At 31.8% G+C, this 18,047-nt stretch overlaps 1 protein-coding gene and 1 pseudogene across 1 annotated transcript; one reads left to right on the top strand and one right to left on the bottom strand.

Annotated features, from left to right (window-relative positions):
• Nucleotides 1–11,365: 11,365 nt before the first annotated feature.
• On the bottom strand, nucleotides 11,366–12,884 carry LOC110702375 (annotated as a pseudogene).
• Nucleotides 12,885–14,411: 1,527 nt separating this feature from the next.
• LOC110702374 (cytochrome P450 87A3-like) lies at nucleotides 14,412–17,578 on the top strand. The gene is made up of 9 exons (XM_021880078.1): nucleotides 14,412–14,806; nucleotides 15,154–15,475; nucleotides 15,566–15,715; nucleotides 16,024–16,275; nucleotides 16,377–16,466; nucleotides 16,546–16,624; nucleotides 16,709–16,815; nucleotides 16,930–17,057; nucleotides 17,147–17,578. Exons 1-9 carry the CDS (start codon nucleotides 14,607–14,609, stop codon nucleotides 17,259–17,261), a joined length of 1,443 nt encoding a protein of 480 aa, XP_021735770.1. The 5' UTR covers nucleotides 14,412–14,606; the 3' UTR covers nucleotides 17,262–17,578.
• The last annotated feature ends 469 nt before the right edge of the window (nucleotides 17,579–18,047 follow it).

Here is an 18,047-nt window from a genome sequence, read left to right as displayed (position 1 = left end):
TTAAATCAAAATTTTTGAACACGTAAGTGGGCCTCAAGAATAGAGGTGTCAATTCAGGTGTTTGGGTCGAGTTTAGTGAGGTAAGGTCTAGCAAAATTATTGTGTCCATATAATTTGAAATCTAAATTAGGTTTTGTTTGGATTGAATTCAGATCGACTTAAGAAAAGTTATCGAACCATGGAAAACCTTAGGTAAAACATGATTTTAGGGAAATTCTTTAAATTTTGATTAAATTAAAGAGCCTTGAGTTGCCTTTACAAAAATCTTATACTTTTCATGCATCCGTTTAATCTAATTAAAAATTTTCGTTATCTTTATAAAACTTATGGTCAAAATTTCTTGTGTTCATTGTACAATACAATTTTTAAGTTTCAATTTCCCATAAAGATATGCAATTGTGTTTAGACTCCTTATAAAATGCAAGGTTTATTTTTTTTAAAAAAAAAAAAGTTTGAGTAAGCTTTTATAATTGAATATAAATAAACTTATACATGAACTTAAAGAGTTATTCATGAAAATTAACAAGGCAAGCATGAATTTGTTTTCGCTTGGTCCATTTACTTAACGAGTTTAACATTTTTGTTCAATCTTTTTATTAACTTAACAGACAATTCAAGCTTCAAAAGAAATTCAACAAAACATGTAAACAAGTCCTTCATAAACGTACCAGCTCATTTACTTAAAATTTTATGTAGTGTCTCTAACTTCTTTCAATAAGTCATATACTCATAAGTAGACTTATATCAAGTGTCCTTTCTGTGAGCTAAATGACATTAAATTAGTAGGAATCTTATGATAACTCTAATCTTACTTACTAATATCTTAATTAGTACACATTCACAAAAAAATAATAAATCTATATCTTAGATTAACCGCTTAGACTTTAGCCATCATTTTTCCGCCTCTTTCCATACTTCATGTCGTATGTCTTCAATGTAGGAAACATAGCATTACATTGTTATTTTATTCTAGGATAATTAATTCACCAATGTTAATTAATAAACTAGCTGTATTACGCTTAGAGGTCATTACTTTTCACATTATTATAATAGTTAGTCCACCTGTAAAAATGTGAGTGGTTGATTAATTGGCTTAATTATTCGTGTTAATAGTATGTTTGAGGCTTTAAGCAGAAGCTATCAGATCGAAGTGCATGTTTCCTAGGCGTCGTGATTCATGTTATACTATATTTTAGGTCATGCATGACCTAACACAACAAGGGGTCTTCGGTTGATTAACTGACTTAATTAAGGTTAAATTTTTTTATTAAATTTTTATAATTATAAAAATTTTCTTTGGGGTACTTGTGTTTTTATTTGATAAATTAAGTGAATAGGGTATTTTGTACGTTATAATTAATGTCATCTTCGTGTTGAACTGTTGAATGTTTATTTAATCTTCTCCTACCTCTTGTTAAATTTTATGGGTAACATCAGAAAGGGCTGATGTTTGGGTTAATTTTCTTGCATTTTAAATTATAACTTATGGAGAAGCAAGTCATTAGATTGGTGTTTTTAATTTTAAGCCTCAAAATGATCATATACGTAGTAGATTACATGTGATATCTAACCAAAATGAACAAACCGTGGAAATTATTAAGAGATTTAAGACACTTAAAAATTAAGGGTATATGTCAAAACTTTTATAATAATATGCCTAAAGCTGCTTTCATCGAGTTAAATAGTTAATGTTATAAAGTGATGGATACATTGATATAACCTAATTAATCAATATTCCATACAATGGTTTAAAAAAAGAGTGATGAACATGATTGAGATTTCTATAGAACATTTTAGTAAGATCATATCAAATGATTGATCAAGTAATTTCAATTAATTTAAGGCCTATTCTGGTCACCTTATTTATTTTCACTTATTTTAGATCTAATAATATAAGTTCAGATAGGTTCAGTTAAGTTCAGACAAGATAGGTTTAGAAAAAATAAATTCTGATAAGAGTTATTCAAATACAAATTATAACTAAATACACATAAATAAGTTCAGATTTACTGAACAAAATACTAAATCAGAGTCTAATAGTTCAAATAACTAGTTAAGTACAAAATACAAAACAGGTGAATAGAACACACCTTTAGGGCATGTTCCGATTTGCTGAACTGAACTAAACTAAGCTAAAATGAATTGTTTATGAAAGAAGGAAATTAGGAACTGAAATGAACTGAAATGAAATGATTGGAGTTCAACTGAACTGGACTGAACTGAAATTAAGCTAAACATAATAGGTTGTTAATCAATTAAATTACGGAAATAATATTGATTCATACTTGTGATCAAATTGCATGTAAAAAGAAGATGAAGAAATGGAAGGTAATCGATCAAGTAAGTTGATGCAAATTGAGTAGAATCCAGCAGTCCCATGTGAAGAGCGGAGTTGCAGAACACCTGATTGCTGGCAATGATCAGCACCCATTTGTAGTATTTAAGACACTGATTAACTTATTTTAATCACTCTTTTAATTTACTCATTTCGTTGAAAAAACACAAACGCGTTGAAACTTTAAATTGTTAAGACTGACCAATAGTAACGACTTTTTAGTGAGATTACTCATTAAAATAAGAAAAATTTGTAAATTACCACCCCAAAAAAGTATCAATTTCTAAATAACCACCCATTTAAAATTTTATTTTAAATTATCACCCACTAAAATTATTTTTTATGCAGATTATCACCTTTTTTTCAAAATCCGGTGGAATTCAGATGAGTGGGGCCCTCCTAACGGCTAGTTTCTCCTTCCCAAATGAATTTCCCCCCGATTTTCCCCTATATAACATTTCTCCTACCCTAATTTGCGATTTGTACTTCAAAAATTCCTCAAATTTCACTCCCTTGTAATTGCTGTAGCATTTTGAAGAAACCTCAGAGGTGAATTTGCATCAGGTAACCTATGACATTCTTTAAATTTAGGGTTCTTATTGTGCTTAAATTGGGGAAGACTTGCTGATTAGTTGATTAGGGTTTACTTTCTTCGCAAATTAGGATTCTTTTCCTATTAAATTGGGGGAAACTGAGTGTTTAGTTATTTAGGGTTCATGTTCTTTGCCCAATTTAGGTTTTTTGTCATTGAATTGCTGTTAGTACTGGGTAAGTTGTGTTTGCAATTTGTACACTCAATTAAGTACTGTTAGTATTGGTTGAAGCATGTTTTAAGCTTTTATGTTTATTTGTTGTTGGAATTATTGTGGCAGAAATGGAAGAGAATAAGGTGATTCTCATATTTAAGTATTTGAGTAGCTTATAATAGTGAAATCGACAAAAAATAAAAAAATTTAGGAGGGAAATAATGACTGTGGGCCCCACACACCTGAAATCAACCGGAAATTTTAAAAAGGTGGTAATCTGCGTAATTAATTATTTTAGTGGGTGGTAATTTAAGATAAAATTTTTAATGGGTGGTTATTTAGAAAATGGAACTATTTTTGGGTGGTAATTTGCAAATTTTCCTTAAAATAAACAGAGTGGTAATAGATTAAAATCGTATACTGAGGATAAACCCAAATATTAAGTAAAAATCGATCTTGCTAACGAGCGCCCCGGGGCGTTAGATAAGGATAAATTATATTGGTTGAAATGGTATTAAGTTAGGAATTCATGACAAAATCACACGTCGTTCGGTGTAATTAATGTTAATTTTACTCTAATATTTGCACTTTAATTCTTTTATCTAACGCCCCGGAAACGCTCATTAGCTTTTGCCTAAATAAAAATCCATGGTACAATGAAAAAGATTTAAAACAAAAATGTGGTTGTCAATCAGCTTAATTATTTAGGAGTACTTCACATGTTTTAGATTTGTTTTGACATTTAGTACAAAAATTATTACTTAATATTTGACACTTCCCTTTTACCAACCCTTTTGCTGTTAATCCTAGTCTCCTTTGTGGTTTGCTCATCAACAACAAAAATTACTCCGTCCTTCTCTCAAGTGCTCTACTAGTTCTTGCAACGACTCTGAAGTATGATCCAAGCCAAGTGAATTTGGTTTCAAGCAACCGAAATCCTTCAAACAAGAAGTTTTTAAGTTTTTGTTATTGCTTATGTTGGTTTGTAAGAGCTAGTTTAGCTCATCATTTAAGTGTTTTGATGTAGTTTGTATTAGTTTGATTTTGCTTTTGTCAAAAAAAAAAATTAAAAAAAAAATTAAAAAATAAATAAAAAATAAATTAATAAATAAATAAATACAGTAAGTTGATGAAGAAGTAATTGGTACTATTCATACCAATGTTTATTTTAGTTTACACAAATGCACACTCCTCTTTGTCAAAAAAAAAAAAAAAAAAAAAATCCTCTTAGTCATCTTTAGTATTTTTTATTTAATCTACTAGCTACCTCCGGTCCAAATTACTCGCAACTTTGAAATATTTTATATCTCACAAATAATACCCTAAAATTGCGAGTAATTTAAATCGGAAGTAGTATATTAAACATATTGATGATCAAATATGTGCGTTAGCAAAACTAGCTCTTGAACTTTTTACGAACCAAATATAATCTCATTAAATAATTAGAAACTACAAAGGTAGTTAACACAACTGTATGTCCAACCACACAGATCATATTAATGGATAATTTGTCATTTTGCCCTCATTTTAAGCCTTCCAAAATTCAGCTTTGACCTTTTTTTATATATAATTTTAAATTTGCAATGCACGTATGTCCCTTAAATAACTCAGACTAACTACGGTTGTCTCTATAAACCACTATTCCGTACTTAATCTTTACGCTTTTTCAATTAATTAAGAATTAAACAACTTTAAAACAAAGGCTGAGAATTGTAACCTTAATTCTTTAATTGATTTATCTTGAGGAGTGTTTGTTGCCACGTTCATGCATCTCTAACCTCTTCTTTTCTTCTAGGAATTTAGTGAACAACTATTTTTAAAAAAAATCATTACTCTCTCTTCCTTGCAATTTTAGATGAGTAATTCCTAATTCTTGTCACATTTAAGTATTTAACCAAGAATATAGCATCATATCATTAAAGAAAAAAAATCTTCTTAGTTTGAATTTTTCTGTGAGACAATCAAACATTTAGAGATGGAAGATTTTTTTTTTTTTTTCAATTGCTTAATTTAAGGCATCACATGTTCAAAAACCTAATTATTTAAGCTAAGAGTATTACCTTTTTCACAAAATGATATGCATAATAATTGTTAAGTAATGGTTAATAAGTTTAGATAGGTTAAAATTATATTTATTTAAGAAAAATAAGTTAATATATATGTTCTAATACGGGTTGATAAGGCATAAGGATTATTCAAGTTCAATTTAAATTAAACTATTCTAATAAGGTTTTATAAGTTTCAGATAAATTGATCAGATAAGTTTAAATAAGATAAGTAAAATACAAGTACTAGAAATTGGGTGAGTAAAATGCACCTTAGATAGATATGAGTCTAATGAGATATGTGCATTGATTGTGCACTAAAATCTTTTAGAGCTAAAAATTTTATAACATACTTGATCAACTTAAACTTAAAGAACCCTATCAACTTTTTATTTTAATTTCTATGTTCATGAGCAGGGTAAAGTTGGTGCAAAAACTTACGTATGAGGTATGACCATGTTATATGATATACGTCAAGTTTTTCTGGTGTTATCATGTTGAATATTTCATTAATAAAATAAGGGACATTATTGAATCAATTGATTATAATGGATTTTATGGATAAGCTGTGTTTTAACAGCTATTAAGACAAACCAATCATCAAATTTTAAATCAAACAAAGAAACCAAGTTTATCAATGAGTTTTTTTTTTTTTTTTGGTTGAGATTATACTATTAGGTCTAGTAATAGTTCTCCGATCTCAAGCAATTGACTTTTTAAAGTGTTGTTGATGTTTAATAATGTGGCTATAGGACTATACTCCATTTGCACTAACAAAATAGAGCCTGGGTACATAACAGTGAAAAACCATTACCAAGATGACCCAATTCTTTCAATACTTACTCCCAAAGAAAACTTAGGGCCAGTTCACTTCTACTTAATTTCAGTTCAGTTCAGTTCAGTTTCTAATTTCCTTCTCTCATAAAATATTCATTTCAGCTCTATTCAGTTCAGTTCAGTTTAATTTAGTTCAGCTCAGTTCAATAAATGTGAACAAGCCCTTAGATTGATCTCTCAATTCTTAATGCGAAGTTTCATACATGTATACTACTTCTACTCTATATATATTATTAAATTCCGGACAAAGAAGTATTATATACAGAATTAGTACACAATTAGTATTTAAAAAGTTGATATACATTTTGAACCACTTTGAAGTTTGATGAATTGACTTTTGGTTCATTATATACTTACATACTCCGTAGGATACAAAGGAAAAAAAAAAGTAAACACTATATAATTATATTACTCCATAGAGTTTGAATAAAACCAAACCCTAGCAACTATCGATCTTTGACTTTACTTAATAGCACCAAAACTACAAATAAATACTACCTCTGTTAATTGTTATGTACAACTTTAAAAGATTATTTATGAAATATAAAATATTTCAAAGTTTCACGTAACATTTAACGGATGTAGTAATTGGAATTTTATAAGACTCTAATATACTTGTATCTTTGCTCTTGTCAAAAAAAAAAAAAAAAAAAAAAATTGCATCTTTCCCCACCCCTTGCCAATTTGTAAGATCATAACCCTCAATGTTGTGGAGTCCCCATGAATGAAGAAAAACTCAAATATTAATCATGTGTAAATCCTTATAATAATGTTTAAATTTAGAGCTTGATTTTACAAATTAAAATTGCAATAGGTCATTGTCATTGTTAGTATTTGTAGTCTATCCTCTACCCTTAATTTAATAAATATTTGTGTAAGATCCATCATATTATCATAAGACCGTTTTTGTGAGTCATTGCAATTATATGATCATATCTAATTAATTAAATTCTCTTTAGTTTTCATAGTCCAACTCACATATAAGGAGGTCTTATGAGCATAGTAGATTAGTAGTTATTCCTCATATTACTAATTTATTTTAGGATATAAAACCTCCACTAATAGTCATAGTCTCCTTCTCATTATTGATGAGTGTAGCTCAAACCCAATCATCTATGAAATTTAAAACTAAAAAAGGACATAATTGTACGAATTTCAATTCATGAACGTGACACTTAAAAAGTTGATTGTACGCATTTCCATTGATGAATGTGACACTTAGCTAGAAAGTTGATCAAGTCTAATTGCCTCAAGTTGCACTTAGAGAAGTAGTGAGGTTACCAATGTGGTGGCAAACACATGGTACACTTGCACGAAAAAATTGTACTCTTATTTTGATGATAATTATTTCGTCTATTGCGCATTCAATAACCAATAATACACGTATAATGTATGGATTTGTTCCTTTAATATTTTTTAAAAAATTAAGTTTTATTGGCAATGAACAAACACAATACATTTAGCTAGAAATATGATATACAGAATACGAAGTAGATGTTATGGGGTACTATGTATTGAACAATTTATGATAAAATAGTACACCAAACAACCTCACCTTAGTTAACAATAAAATTCGCTAAAGTGGTCAGATTATATAAATTAATTGGAGTTTTATAGAAATAAGGGTTAGAAAAAAAAAAAAAACTCATCTTGAGGGGAATTTCTAATGCGAGACAATTAAATTTGATTGAGAAGATTCTACTATAAAATTTATACGTAGAAAACGTGGTATATCAATTTTAAAACATAAGAGTTTTTTTTTATTATTTATATAGTTTCGCAACATGTATATAAAGTAGCTAGATTTGCAAGACAATATAATTATTACTCAAAATTATATAGTAAATAATAGAGTAAAGACCAAATACGATCCCTAAACTTTGGTATAAGTTTGATTTAGGCCCCTCAACTTTCAAAAGTTTGATTTTGGTCCCTCCACCACCAATGACTCATTAATTGTGGTGGCTATAAGAATGAGTCAGCAAAGTTTAGGGACCTTAAATGCTGACTGGACCAAAGTTTAGGGACTTCCAATGCTGACTGTACTAAAGTTTAGGGACTTTGGAATTTTTTAATGATTTTCGTGCTGATTATACAATTCATGTCACATATAAGAATTTCCAAATTAGAGGATGGCATTACCTTCAGCAGTTGATACTTTCGCAAGCTTGAACTCTTTTTGCTCCCTTGTTTCGCCAAATTCCCAACCCGACATCAGCAACAATGGCGTAACACAATTTTGTGATGAAAAGTACTCTTGTGGGCTTCTAATTTCTAAAGGAATAAATGGAGCCTTCTGATTATATCACCTAAGTTAATACCCATTTTGGGAAAAAATGGACTGCCAAGGTCCCTAAACTTTCACCAATATTAATAAAAAATGCCACGTCATATGAGCAAGGTCCCTAAACTTTGAGGAAGTACTAATACAGGTTTGATATGTATTTGCAAATACATATAAAACTTTAAAATATTAAAAAGTATTGTAAGCACATGGGGATGAGAGAAAGGATGAGAGAGATTGACAAGTGAGACCAATTTTTAAATGTACCACTAAAAGTTTATATAATATGATTGACTATGCAGTGATATTATTTCTATACGTAATTAGTACCACTAAATGAATATACAGTACCATTGAATGAATATATAGTACCACTGAATGTTCAATGATACTATTTGGTCATCTAGTGATACTATTAATCACTCAGTGGTACACTTAAATTCAACACATGGGGGTGAGAAAAAGGAGGAGAGAGATGGGTAAATTTCATGCGAAATGTCTCAAATGCCCCTTGATATGTATATGCAAGTACCTATCAAACCTCCATTTGGAAGACCTCCTAAACTTTTCCCTTCATTTGACAACTCAACAATTTTGTCCCTAAACTTTGTCTAGTCATCAATTATTTTGCCGGAATAAGTCTTCAGTGGTGGTGGAGGGACCAAAATCAGACTTTTGAAAGTTGAGGGACCTAAATCAAACTTATATCAAAGTTAAGGGACCGTATTTTTACTTTACTCGTAAATAATAAGATGACATATTTTTAATAAATGGCTAGAAAATGAGTAATTCTTGCGATTATAATTAATACTATAGTTACATGCTTGAAGAATCTCGCAATATTCAAATCTTAGGAGACTTCATGCATGCATTTTGTCTATCAAGTGTATACAAATTATATAAAGAACAACCATAGTTTACTGTCGTATAGTTAATGAGCTATGCAATGACCTAATGCGGTATGAATGATTATTATCACTTGCTACACAAATGTCTAAATGTTTCTATATATACTTCGTATCTATTAACTTGGCTAAGTCGGCTGATATTTTAATGTTGATGAATTTGTTAAATGTTTTCAATTTTTGATAAACAAGAATAATGAATAACGCTGAGTTCAAATATAAAACATGAATAATGAATAATAATGCGAGTTCAAATATAAAACAAGAATAATGAATAATGCCGAGCTCAAATATAAAATTTTCAAACCGTGCTTAGCCAAACTTTTGTCCCGTCCTTACTAGCTATTTCTTACAATGTTGTCTAAACCTTACTTGGAGGAGGGGTGCTTATGATGCGAGTTGAGTTCGAGTTTGGGATAACTCAACTTGAGTCGTTAACATATCAAGTCGAGCTTAATCGAGTTGAGTTTTGACCGAGTCGAGTTTTGACCAAATTTGACCGAGTCGAACTTTGACAGAGCCAATTGCAAGTAGCTTACAATTTAATTTCGTCTTAGTACGTAGATCTCTCTATTTAGTGTAACATCTCTCCATTCTCTTTAATTTTGTCATTTAAGAAATATACATATGATGATACGAGTACATAAAAAATATTTTATTTATTAATTATTAATGTAAAAAAATTCATTTCAAAATATTTTAATTTTTAATGAATATAATATTATATAAAGAAATTCGAGCTTCTTACAAGCTTTCGAGTTTAGTAAGGAGCTAGGAGTTACTCGACTCAACTCATTAACATTTCGAATCAATCTCGAGTCCGAGTCAAGTTTTGACCTAGTTGAACTCGAGTAGCTCACGAGTTGTCTCGTCTCATAAGCACCTCTAACTTTGAGACTTGGGATGAAGAGAATATTACACAATATTTTGGAAAATATTCCCTTGATTCCCAAAAGTTCAACTTGCTTACCGGAAATTAACATGAAAAAAAAAATTAAGTAAGATAAATAAGCAAAAAAGATGGGCAGTATAAGAAATAATGTGGGCTAGGGTATTAAATTAGGGGTAAGATAGAAAAGGAGTTTTCCAAAAAAAAAAAAAAAAAAAAAAAAAGTAAAAGCGAGTCAAACTTTATGAAACGACTTAAAATTATACTATAGAACGTTTGAAAGCTGATAGAGCATCAACAATACATAAAATAAGGCAAAAAAAAAAAAAAAGTAGAAGCATAAAATAAAAACACCTCAAAATAGAAAATACACAAAGGAAAGGTTATCGAGTCACACAAAGGAAGGGGTATCAAGTGTGATAGAGTATATAAATTGAACCATCAACTTAAACTTTTGGTTACGTTAATCCTCTAATATGGTATTAAGAGCCAACATGACATAAATATACATTTCGAGTTAGGTATGAAGGAACTCATTTTATATCTATACTTCAATTTCTAAAAAAATCTTATGTGAAGGAGCGTGATAGATTATATAAATCAATTATGGGTTTCAACCAATATGTTTGCTCATAATAATACTGACCAACTTTTTTTTTTGGTGTTTAGAGAACCACAAGGACAGGTGATGAGAATCAATCCTAAGATTTCTTGAAATCGGAAGCGGAGCTTTAACCACTTGAGGTACCAATCAACTAACAAACTAATCTAGTTTACGTCAAACTATCCACATTCATAGTTTAGTAGAGAGTTGGTGGTAAGGATAATTAAAAGTCAAAATGTCTATATAAAGGCAATTTGCCAAAATGGTCCAAGGTATATCTATTAATAAAATTAATATTACTAAATAAAAGTACGTGTCACATTTAATCCATATTCGTTAGATCCATAACTGGTCCTGCTCATATTCAGTAAAGAGATACCAAACACATACGGTAACATACATCAGTAACATGGGTCATATTTAATGTGAATGAATAATAATGGTAGATGCTAACATAAACTAACTTAACGAGAGAATTATATTTTCATACTTTATATTATAACTAATTTAGTAATGTTTTGACTAAATATCTGTAGTTAGTATGTAATACTGAATCAGTAGTCAGCAAACCTTGCTCTCTAAGAATCACAGAAACCCACAATTACTGGCTAGCACATGTCAATGAGTTGTAGGCCTAATTTGGATTTTATTCTAATAGGTATATATGTAGCAAGCTACTATGCTTAACATATACACCAATCTTTAGCAAAATGTATGAAAACAACATTGTTAATTAATGTATCACGTCTTTAGATTAAAAATTACATAACCTAATTTATCTTGTCCTTCTTAACCATAAGATAGATATACTTCGTAACAGATATGTATCAGAGAAGAAAACAAATAGATCCTATTATCCGTGTGATTAGTTTCGTGAACGATACAATAATAATAAATTTTAGAAAGCTACAACATCAAATTCCTAGCATCCCGAACAATGGCGCCCATAGATCCAATCAACGAGTTAAGGGTGAATGTGGGTACTAAACTTTGCCAAAAGTTGCAAATAAGGGACTCATCTTTCACATATTGCAAAATGGGTACTCAACTTTGGTAGAGTACTTACCGGAGGGAATATTCCGATAAGTTTACTTCTATTAACAGGTTACTACCAGACCCACATAAATTCCCTTGAGTAGAATCATTGCATTGCCGAACGTTCTCGAATTCTCCTCAAAGCTTCACCCAAATCTCTCGACCCACAAACAAATGGGACCCCAAAATTGTGTTTGTTGATGAAATGATCTTCATCTGCAATCGATAAAAGCTCGTTTTCATCGATGTAATCGAATGCAATTGATTCAAGAATCTGGGCTTCGACAAAATGCCCGACCCGAGATTTAGCGATGACGGGAATCGAAACGGTGCGTTTAATCTCTTTGATGATTGATGGGTCTGCCATTCTTCCGATACCCTTTTGATCTCCGACGACAGCAATCGCCTGCACTTTCAGCGATTTTAGCTTGCCGAGGATCAGAGACTTCGACGATTGCGCCGCCACGTAGCATCTGGGTTAACCCGGATTTGATCGAAAAAAGGATTTGGGTTTTTGTTGATGCCGGTGGCCTGGTGACAATGGTTCCGTCGTAAAACACTACAACGCCGTTGTCCGCCATTGATGAGCTCTAAGTGTTTGATGAAATGCCTGTTAGAAAAAAAAAAAAAAAAAAACAGAGATTGCTGATGGTTGATGTGTTGATGTTGATGGGGTATAAGGGATTTTTCGAGATTTAATAAAAAAAATAGGGAAATTGAATATAGAGGAACACTGATTTGAAGTGCTTATTTTGCTACTTAATTGTACTATGACAATTATTGAAATCAGACTCAGACTTCAAGTAAACAAAAAAAGGAAAAAAAAAAATTTATGTAATTAAAGCTCTCTGTTACCGGCTACAACAGGTTAAACAGGTAGAGTACATAGTTTAGTACTCTAACTGCAACAACTGATACTTGAGTCCCTTATTTGCAACTTTTGGCAAAGTTTAGTACTCACATTCACCCTTAACTCTCCAATCAACTACTTGATTAGTTTTACGGAAAGCTATGACATCAAACTCCTAGTATCCTAAACAAAGGCGTCGATCTTCCAAGGTAAAAAAAAAGCCCGCAACTTAAATGTAATAGCTATATATATAAAGAGCAGCAAAAGGAAGATCATCAAGAAAGGCAATACAAACTTACAAATAAATTATCAAAGACTGATAAGAATGATAGCTTTGCACCTCATAAGCGATTATGTTATACACAAATTCAATGATAATTTGTTTTTAATACAACTTCCATTTCATATTATTTGCAACAATTTGACATAAAATAGAGAGAAAAATGTCTAATCGTTGTAAATAATATGAAACGGAAGTAGTGGTTTTTTATATATTCATTCAAATTCAGTTACTCCGTATAACTTATTTCCCTCTTTCATTTTTCATAATATTTCACCCCAACCCCACATAAAGGTACTCATATAGTCATATGCATATATTTAACTAAACTGCAAAGTCTTTAGACCCTATCTCCTTTCTTAATACATGAGTAAACAAAAAATGTAACTTAGAGAACGGAGGGAGTGCATATATAGAATATTCGTATCGTCTTTAAGACCTGTGAAGGTAAACGTACAAAGGTATATATATAAGTGCTAGATCATGCACACAGGCAGTTCACGCCCAAGTGTCCCAAACTTAAATTTTCTTCCATAAATGTCCTCCTATCTATCTGGTCAGGTTACCCCCAATTTTTTCTGTCAATCAAAAAATGCCCCTACACATGAAATTCAATCTGCATTTTATGCATATTATATAATCCCTGTAAAATATCAGACTACATAATAACAATAAAGAATTAGAGAAAGCATAAATAGTCCATCCTTATATGTAGAATCCTCTTTTGCAATTTCACCTGCATAAATATAATCCAATTCTTTACTGTGAATACTAGCTAAAAAATGGGTAAATCCAGAGTTTACGAAGATGTTCATAGTGTGTAACCCAGCTAGAATATAGCCTAATTAACTATTACATGAAAATTTAGGCTATTTGCAAGTAATTTAAATTTAAAAATGCAAAAAAACCAACAGTATCTAAGTCAGTTGCTTGCATATCTTAGAAGGGTATTTTAGATCATAACATTGACATTCTATAAACATATTGACAAGAACATAACAATCCAAGATAAGATCTCATCCTCAAGGAAACTATCATAGATAATTCTAGCAACTAGCATTGGTGATGGGAAAAAATCATATCAAATGCAGAAACCAACAGTTAAATATATCTGATAATCTTTGGTAAGATCCAGTTGCATCACACCTCTGTTTACACTTTTAACATTGTCAACACAACGAAAAAGTCCTCGACTTGTGATTCGGCCAGAGCTCCTAAAGAAAGGGCATAATTCAGCCTCGTGCTTCTTATCATGTTTTATGCCGTCATAAATGTAATGCACACATATAATACCAATCATAGGGGTATAAGCACGTAGCGCAAGGAGACTTAAAAGAGAGAGGGGGGGAGAGGAAGTATCCAGTAGGCTTCATCGTCATGCTAGGCTTTAAAGAGAGTATTTTAAAGAAACCGTTGACAGCTTTTTAAAACTCAAGTTATTCTTCTAATCTTTATTTAAATCAATCTCCAACTACTTCTTACAAGTAACAACTATTACTATCATACTGCTTTTCAGAAAATTCCGCAATAGCATAGAAAATGATTACTAATTATATATACTAGTATTATTTTCCTCCAACTAGTTTGCAAGTCATCTTCTCTACCTATTTAAGTAACTTGAGTTAGTAATGCTAAGATGCATGCATGCCAGCACTTTCTGCTGTTCTTTGTCTTTCAATAACACCTTCCTCTATTTCATTTTTACGATAACTTCTGATTAACTCTGTAATCCCGAACATTATCTCATATAATCCCATATTCACCCTTAATCATCCATACATTAATCTAACAATCAAATGTTTCCGCTTGTTGTAAGCCTCATAGCAATCGCCATCATAAGTTTGACACATTGGCTGTTCAGATGGTGGAATCCAAAATGCAATGGGACACTTCCGCCAGGTTCAATGGGCTGGCCACTTATCGGTGAAACTCTTCAGTTCTTTGCCCCAAATACTACCTTCGACATTTCTCCCTTTGTCAAACAACGGATGAAAAGGTAAATACTCCCTCTATCCCATAATGATTTTCACACTTTCTCGATGTAAATGGCTTAAATATTTTTTTTCACATCTCTTTTTCGTGCAAAAAAACACACATTGATTTCACATAATGCACTTTAAGGGCACATCTCACAGTTGATGTTTTTTTTTCCTCTTACCTATATGTATAATCAATGCCCCACTACCCCTTTTTAAATTCATCAACTTTGACATGTTGCTCCCTGCTCTTATTCAATATTTGTGTCAAACCCTGTTGTTGTAAGACACAATAAACAAGGGGCATGTTAATTTTTCAGTTCTGCTAATCTCTAATTCAACAGTGCATTTACTTTGGAATTTTCAGATTTGGGCCAGTATTCAAAACCAGTTTAGTTGGAAGACCGATTATAGTCTCAGCTGATCCAGAGCTTAGCCATATAATCTTTCAACAAGAAGGCCAAACATTTCAGAGCTGGTATCCAGACACATTTACAGAAATTTTTGGGAAAGAAAATGTCGGGTCCTTACACGGGTTCATGTACAAGTATCTTAAAAACATGGTATTAAGTCTTTTCGGTCCTGAAAGCCTAAAGAAGATGCTACCTGAAGTTGAAGATACAGTGCTTAGACAGCTAAATCAGTGGTCTGAACTGGATACAGTGGAGATTAAAGATGCAACAGCTAGCGTAAGCTATCTGAATTGCTATTGGTGGTCACAATATAATACGATACAACTTAGATTTCTAAGTACTGATTTTTATTCTACTTCCGTGCAGATGATTTTCAATCTCACAGCCAAAAAGCTAATCAGCCATGACGCGGAAAACTCTCCAGAAAATCTAAGGGAGAGTTTTGTTGCTTTCATTAAGGGACTAATCTCCTTCCCTTTAAACATTCCCGGTACAGCATACCACAAATGCTTACAGGTAAACATCAAAGACCCCTCAACTAAACAAGTCTTTATTGTGTCATAGAAAATTGTAGTGATGAAATACAAAACTTTTACACACTGAGCGTACAATAGCTTAGTTACTCCAAATCACATACGAGTAGAAGTTAACCTCACATAGTGGTGACTTTTATGTGATTTGGAGTGAGTTGGCCCTTTTTTTACAACTGCACCAGTTGTATACAAAACCTGTTGATTATAAATAATAACAGTTTTAAGTTTGAGCAATCGTTGTAACAAACCCCGGAACTTCCAATTCTTAAGATACTACTGTTGTGGCCACAGGGAAGAAATAAGGCAATGAAGATGCTGAAAAAAATGCTACAGGAGAGAAGAATGATGCCTAGAAAACAGAACACAGACTTTTTTGATTATGTCCTCATTGAACTGGCAAAGGAGGGAACACCACTAACAGAAGGAATTGCTTTGGACCTAATGTTTGTGCTTCTCTTTGCTAGCTTTGAGACAACCTCCCTGGCTCTAACTGTTGCCTTGAAATATCTCTCAGATTACCCTCTGGTCCTACAAACACTGACGGTAATATTCATCGAGTCGAAAACTGACTAAATTTTTCTGTTCCCTCCCAATTACATCTTCTATTTCGATGGAACCCAACTCACACAATGACAAATTGACAGGAAGAGCACGAAGCGATTCTAAAGAGGCGTGAAAATCCAGATTCTCACCTTAAATGGAGTGAATACAAGTCAATGACATTCACTTTTCAGGTTAGTTAAAAAAGCTTACCATCACAACAAGTTCACTGACAATCCATCCCAAAATAGAACTAACTAGTTTATAATGCAGTTTATCAATGAAACAGTTAGGATGGCAAATATAGTTCCAGGAATTTTCAGAAAAGCACTAAGAGATGTCAGCTACAAGGGTATGCATAATCTAAATCTTTATATCAATGTTTATGTTACTCGATCGAGTATACATACCTTAACATAGAATTTTATCAATGCAGGCTATACCATTCCAGCTGGTTGGGGTGTCATGGTCTGTCCTCCAGCTGTACACTTGAACCCTGCCAGATATGAAAATCCCCTTGACTTCAATCCGTGGAGATGGGAGGTATGCAGCATATACTTTCGTATTCCTGCCAATCATATGGGAAAAAAAATGATACTGTATAACTTTGGTTCTGTATACATACAAAATATAAACATGAAATTTAATTGTTTGTAGGGAGGAGAAATAAACGGTGCATCCAAACATTTCATGGCTTTCGGGGGAGGTATGAGATTTTGTGTCGGGACAGACTTTACCAAGGTGCAAATGGCAGTATTTCTACACTGCTTAGTTACAAAATACAGGTACAGGCTCCCACCATTTTAAATATTTAAATGAATATTATAAGAGAATAAAATATTTAACTTATATTCTTCAACAAATGGAATCTCAGGTGGAATCCAGTGAAAGGAGGGAACATCGTTCGGACCCCTGGCTTACAGTTTCCAGATGGCTTTCACATTCAGTTGGCTAAGAAACAGAATCTATCAAATGATTCTCCTTCATAAATATAGCATTACAAGTGATTTCAGGCCACGATAATAAGAGACCAATACTAACAAAAAAGGAATGGAGAACAAATATTTACAGTTTCTCCACCAAAAAAAGAGCAACCGTGAACAGTTTTCTTGTAATAGTTACAGTTTTTGTATACATTGTCTATTTTTTTACCCTTCATCTTTTCAACATCTGTGAAAGAACATATGTTTGAAAAAGAAGGGGTTTAGGTTTCCGATACTTATAAAAATCATTGTTAAAATTCATATCACCTTTCATGTTGCAAGTGTATAAAACATCTATAAAGACAATCACAAATTTTCCCAGTGTTATGACTGCCAATTATATCGATTGAATTACTAGATTACCTCATCTATAAAGCCGTTAAAGGAAACACCAAATCTTAAACAGATGGTTGAACCCCAAGATCGGTTCATACTTCATATACTCTATCAATTATCAAGGGAAATTGAAGTTGGTTCCTTAAAAAACCCTTATAACCATGTAGCCAATTATAGTGACATACATACATTGTATTACTTGTACTCGTAATACATAAGTTCGATGAGGAAGAGGTGACCATAAAAGACTAATTCAGCATTTAAAGTATTCGTTTGGTAGACAAAAATACATGGAAAGTTAGATTTTCTAGGAAGTAGATGCATCTACACATGTTTAGTTATCAAGTTCAAAGGAATTAAAACTTCATTACCTACAAAAAGGGCGAATTCACTAACCAAGTCTCCTAAGTACATGAATCTTAAAAATGAAATTCCCATAACAATTTTATAGAACTT

Source organism: Chenopodium quinoa, unplaced genomic scaffold, assembly GCF_001683475.1.
Source record: "Chenopodium quinoa cultivar QQ74 unplaced genomic scaffold, ASM168347v1, whole genome shotgun sequence".
NCBI classification, from domain to species: domain Eukaryota; kingdom Viridiplantae; phylum Streptophyta; class Magnoliopsida; order Caryophyllales; family Amaranthaceae; genus Chenopodium; species Chenopodium quinoa.
This window is presented reverse-complemented; position numbering and strand designations above follow the sequence as displayed.

Coding starts and splice junctions, on each gene's coding strand:
- LOC110702374 (XM_021880078.1), top strand. CDS start 14,607: ATGTTTCCGCTTGTTGTAAGCCTCATAGCAATCGCCATCATAAGTTTG. Junction 16,276..16,376: donor TGGTCCTACAAACACTGACG/GTAATATTCATC, acceptor ACAAATTGACAG/GAAGAGCACGAAGCGATTCT. Junction 16,625..16,708: donor AAGAGATGTCAGCTACAAGG/GTATGCATAATC, acceptor TTATCAATGCAG/GCTATACCATTCCAGCTGGT.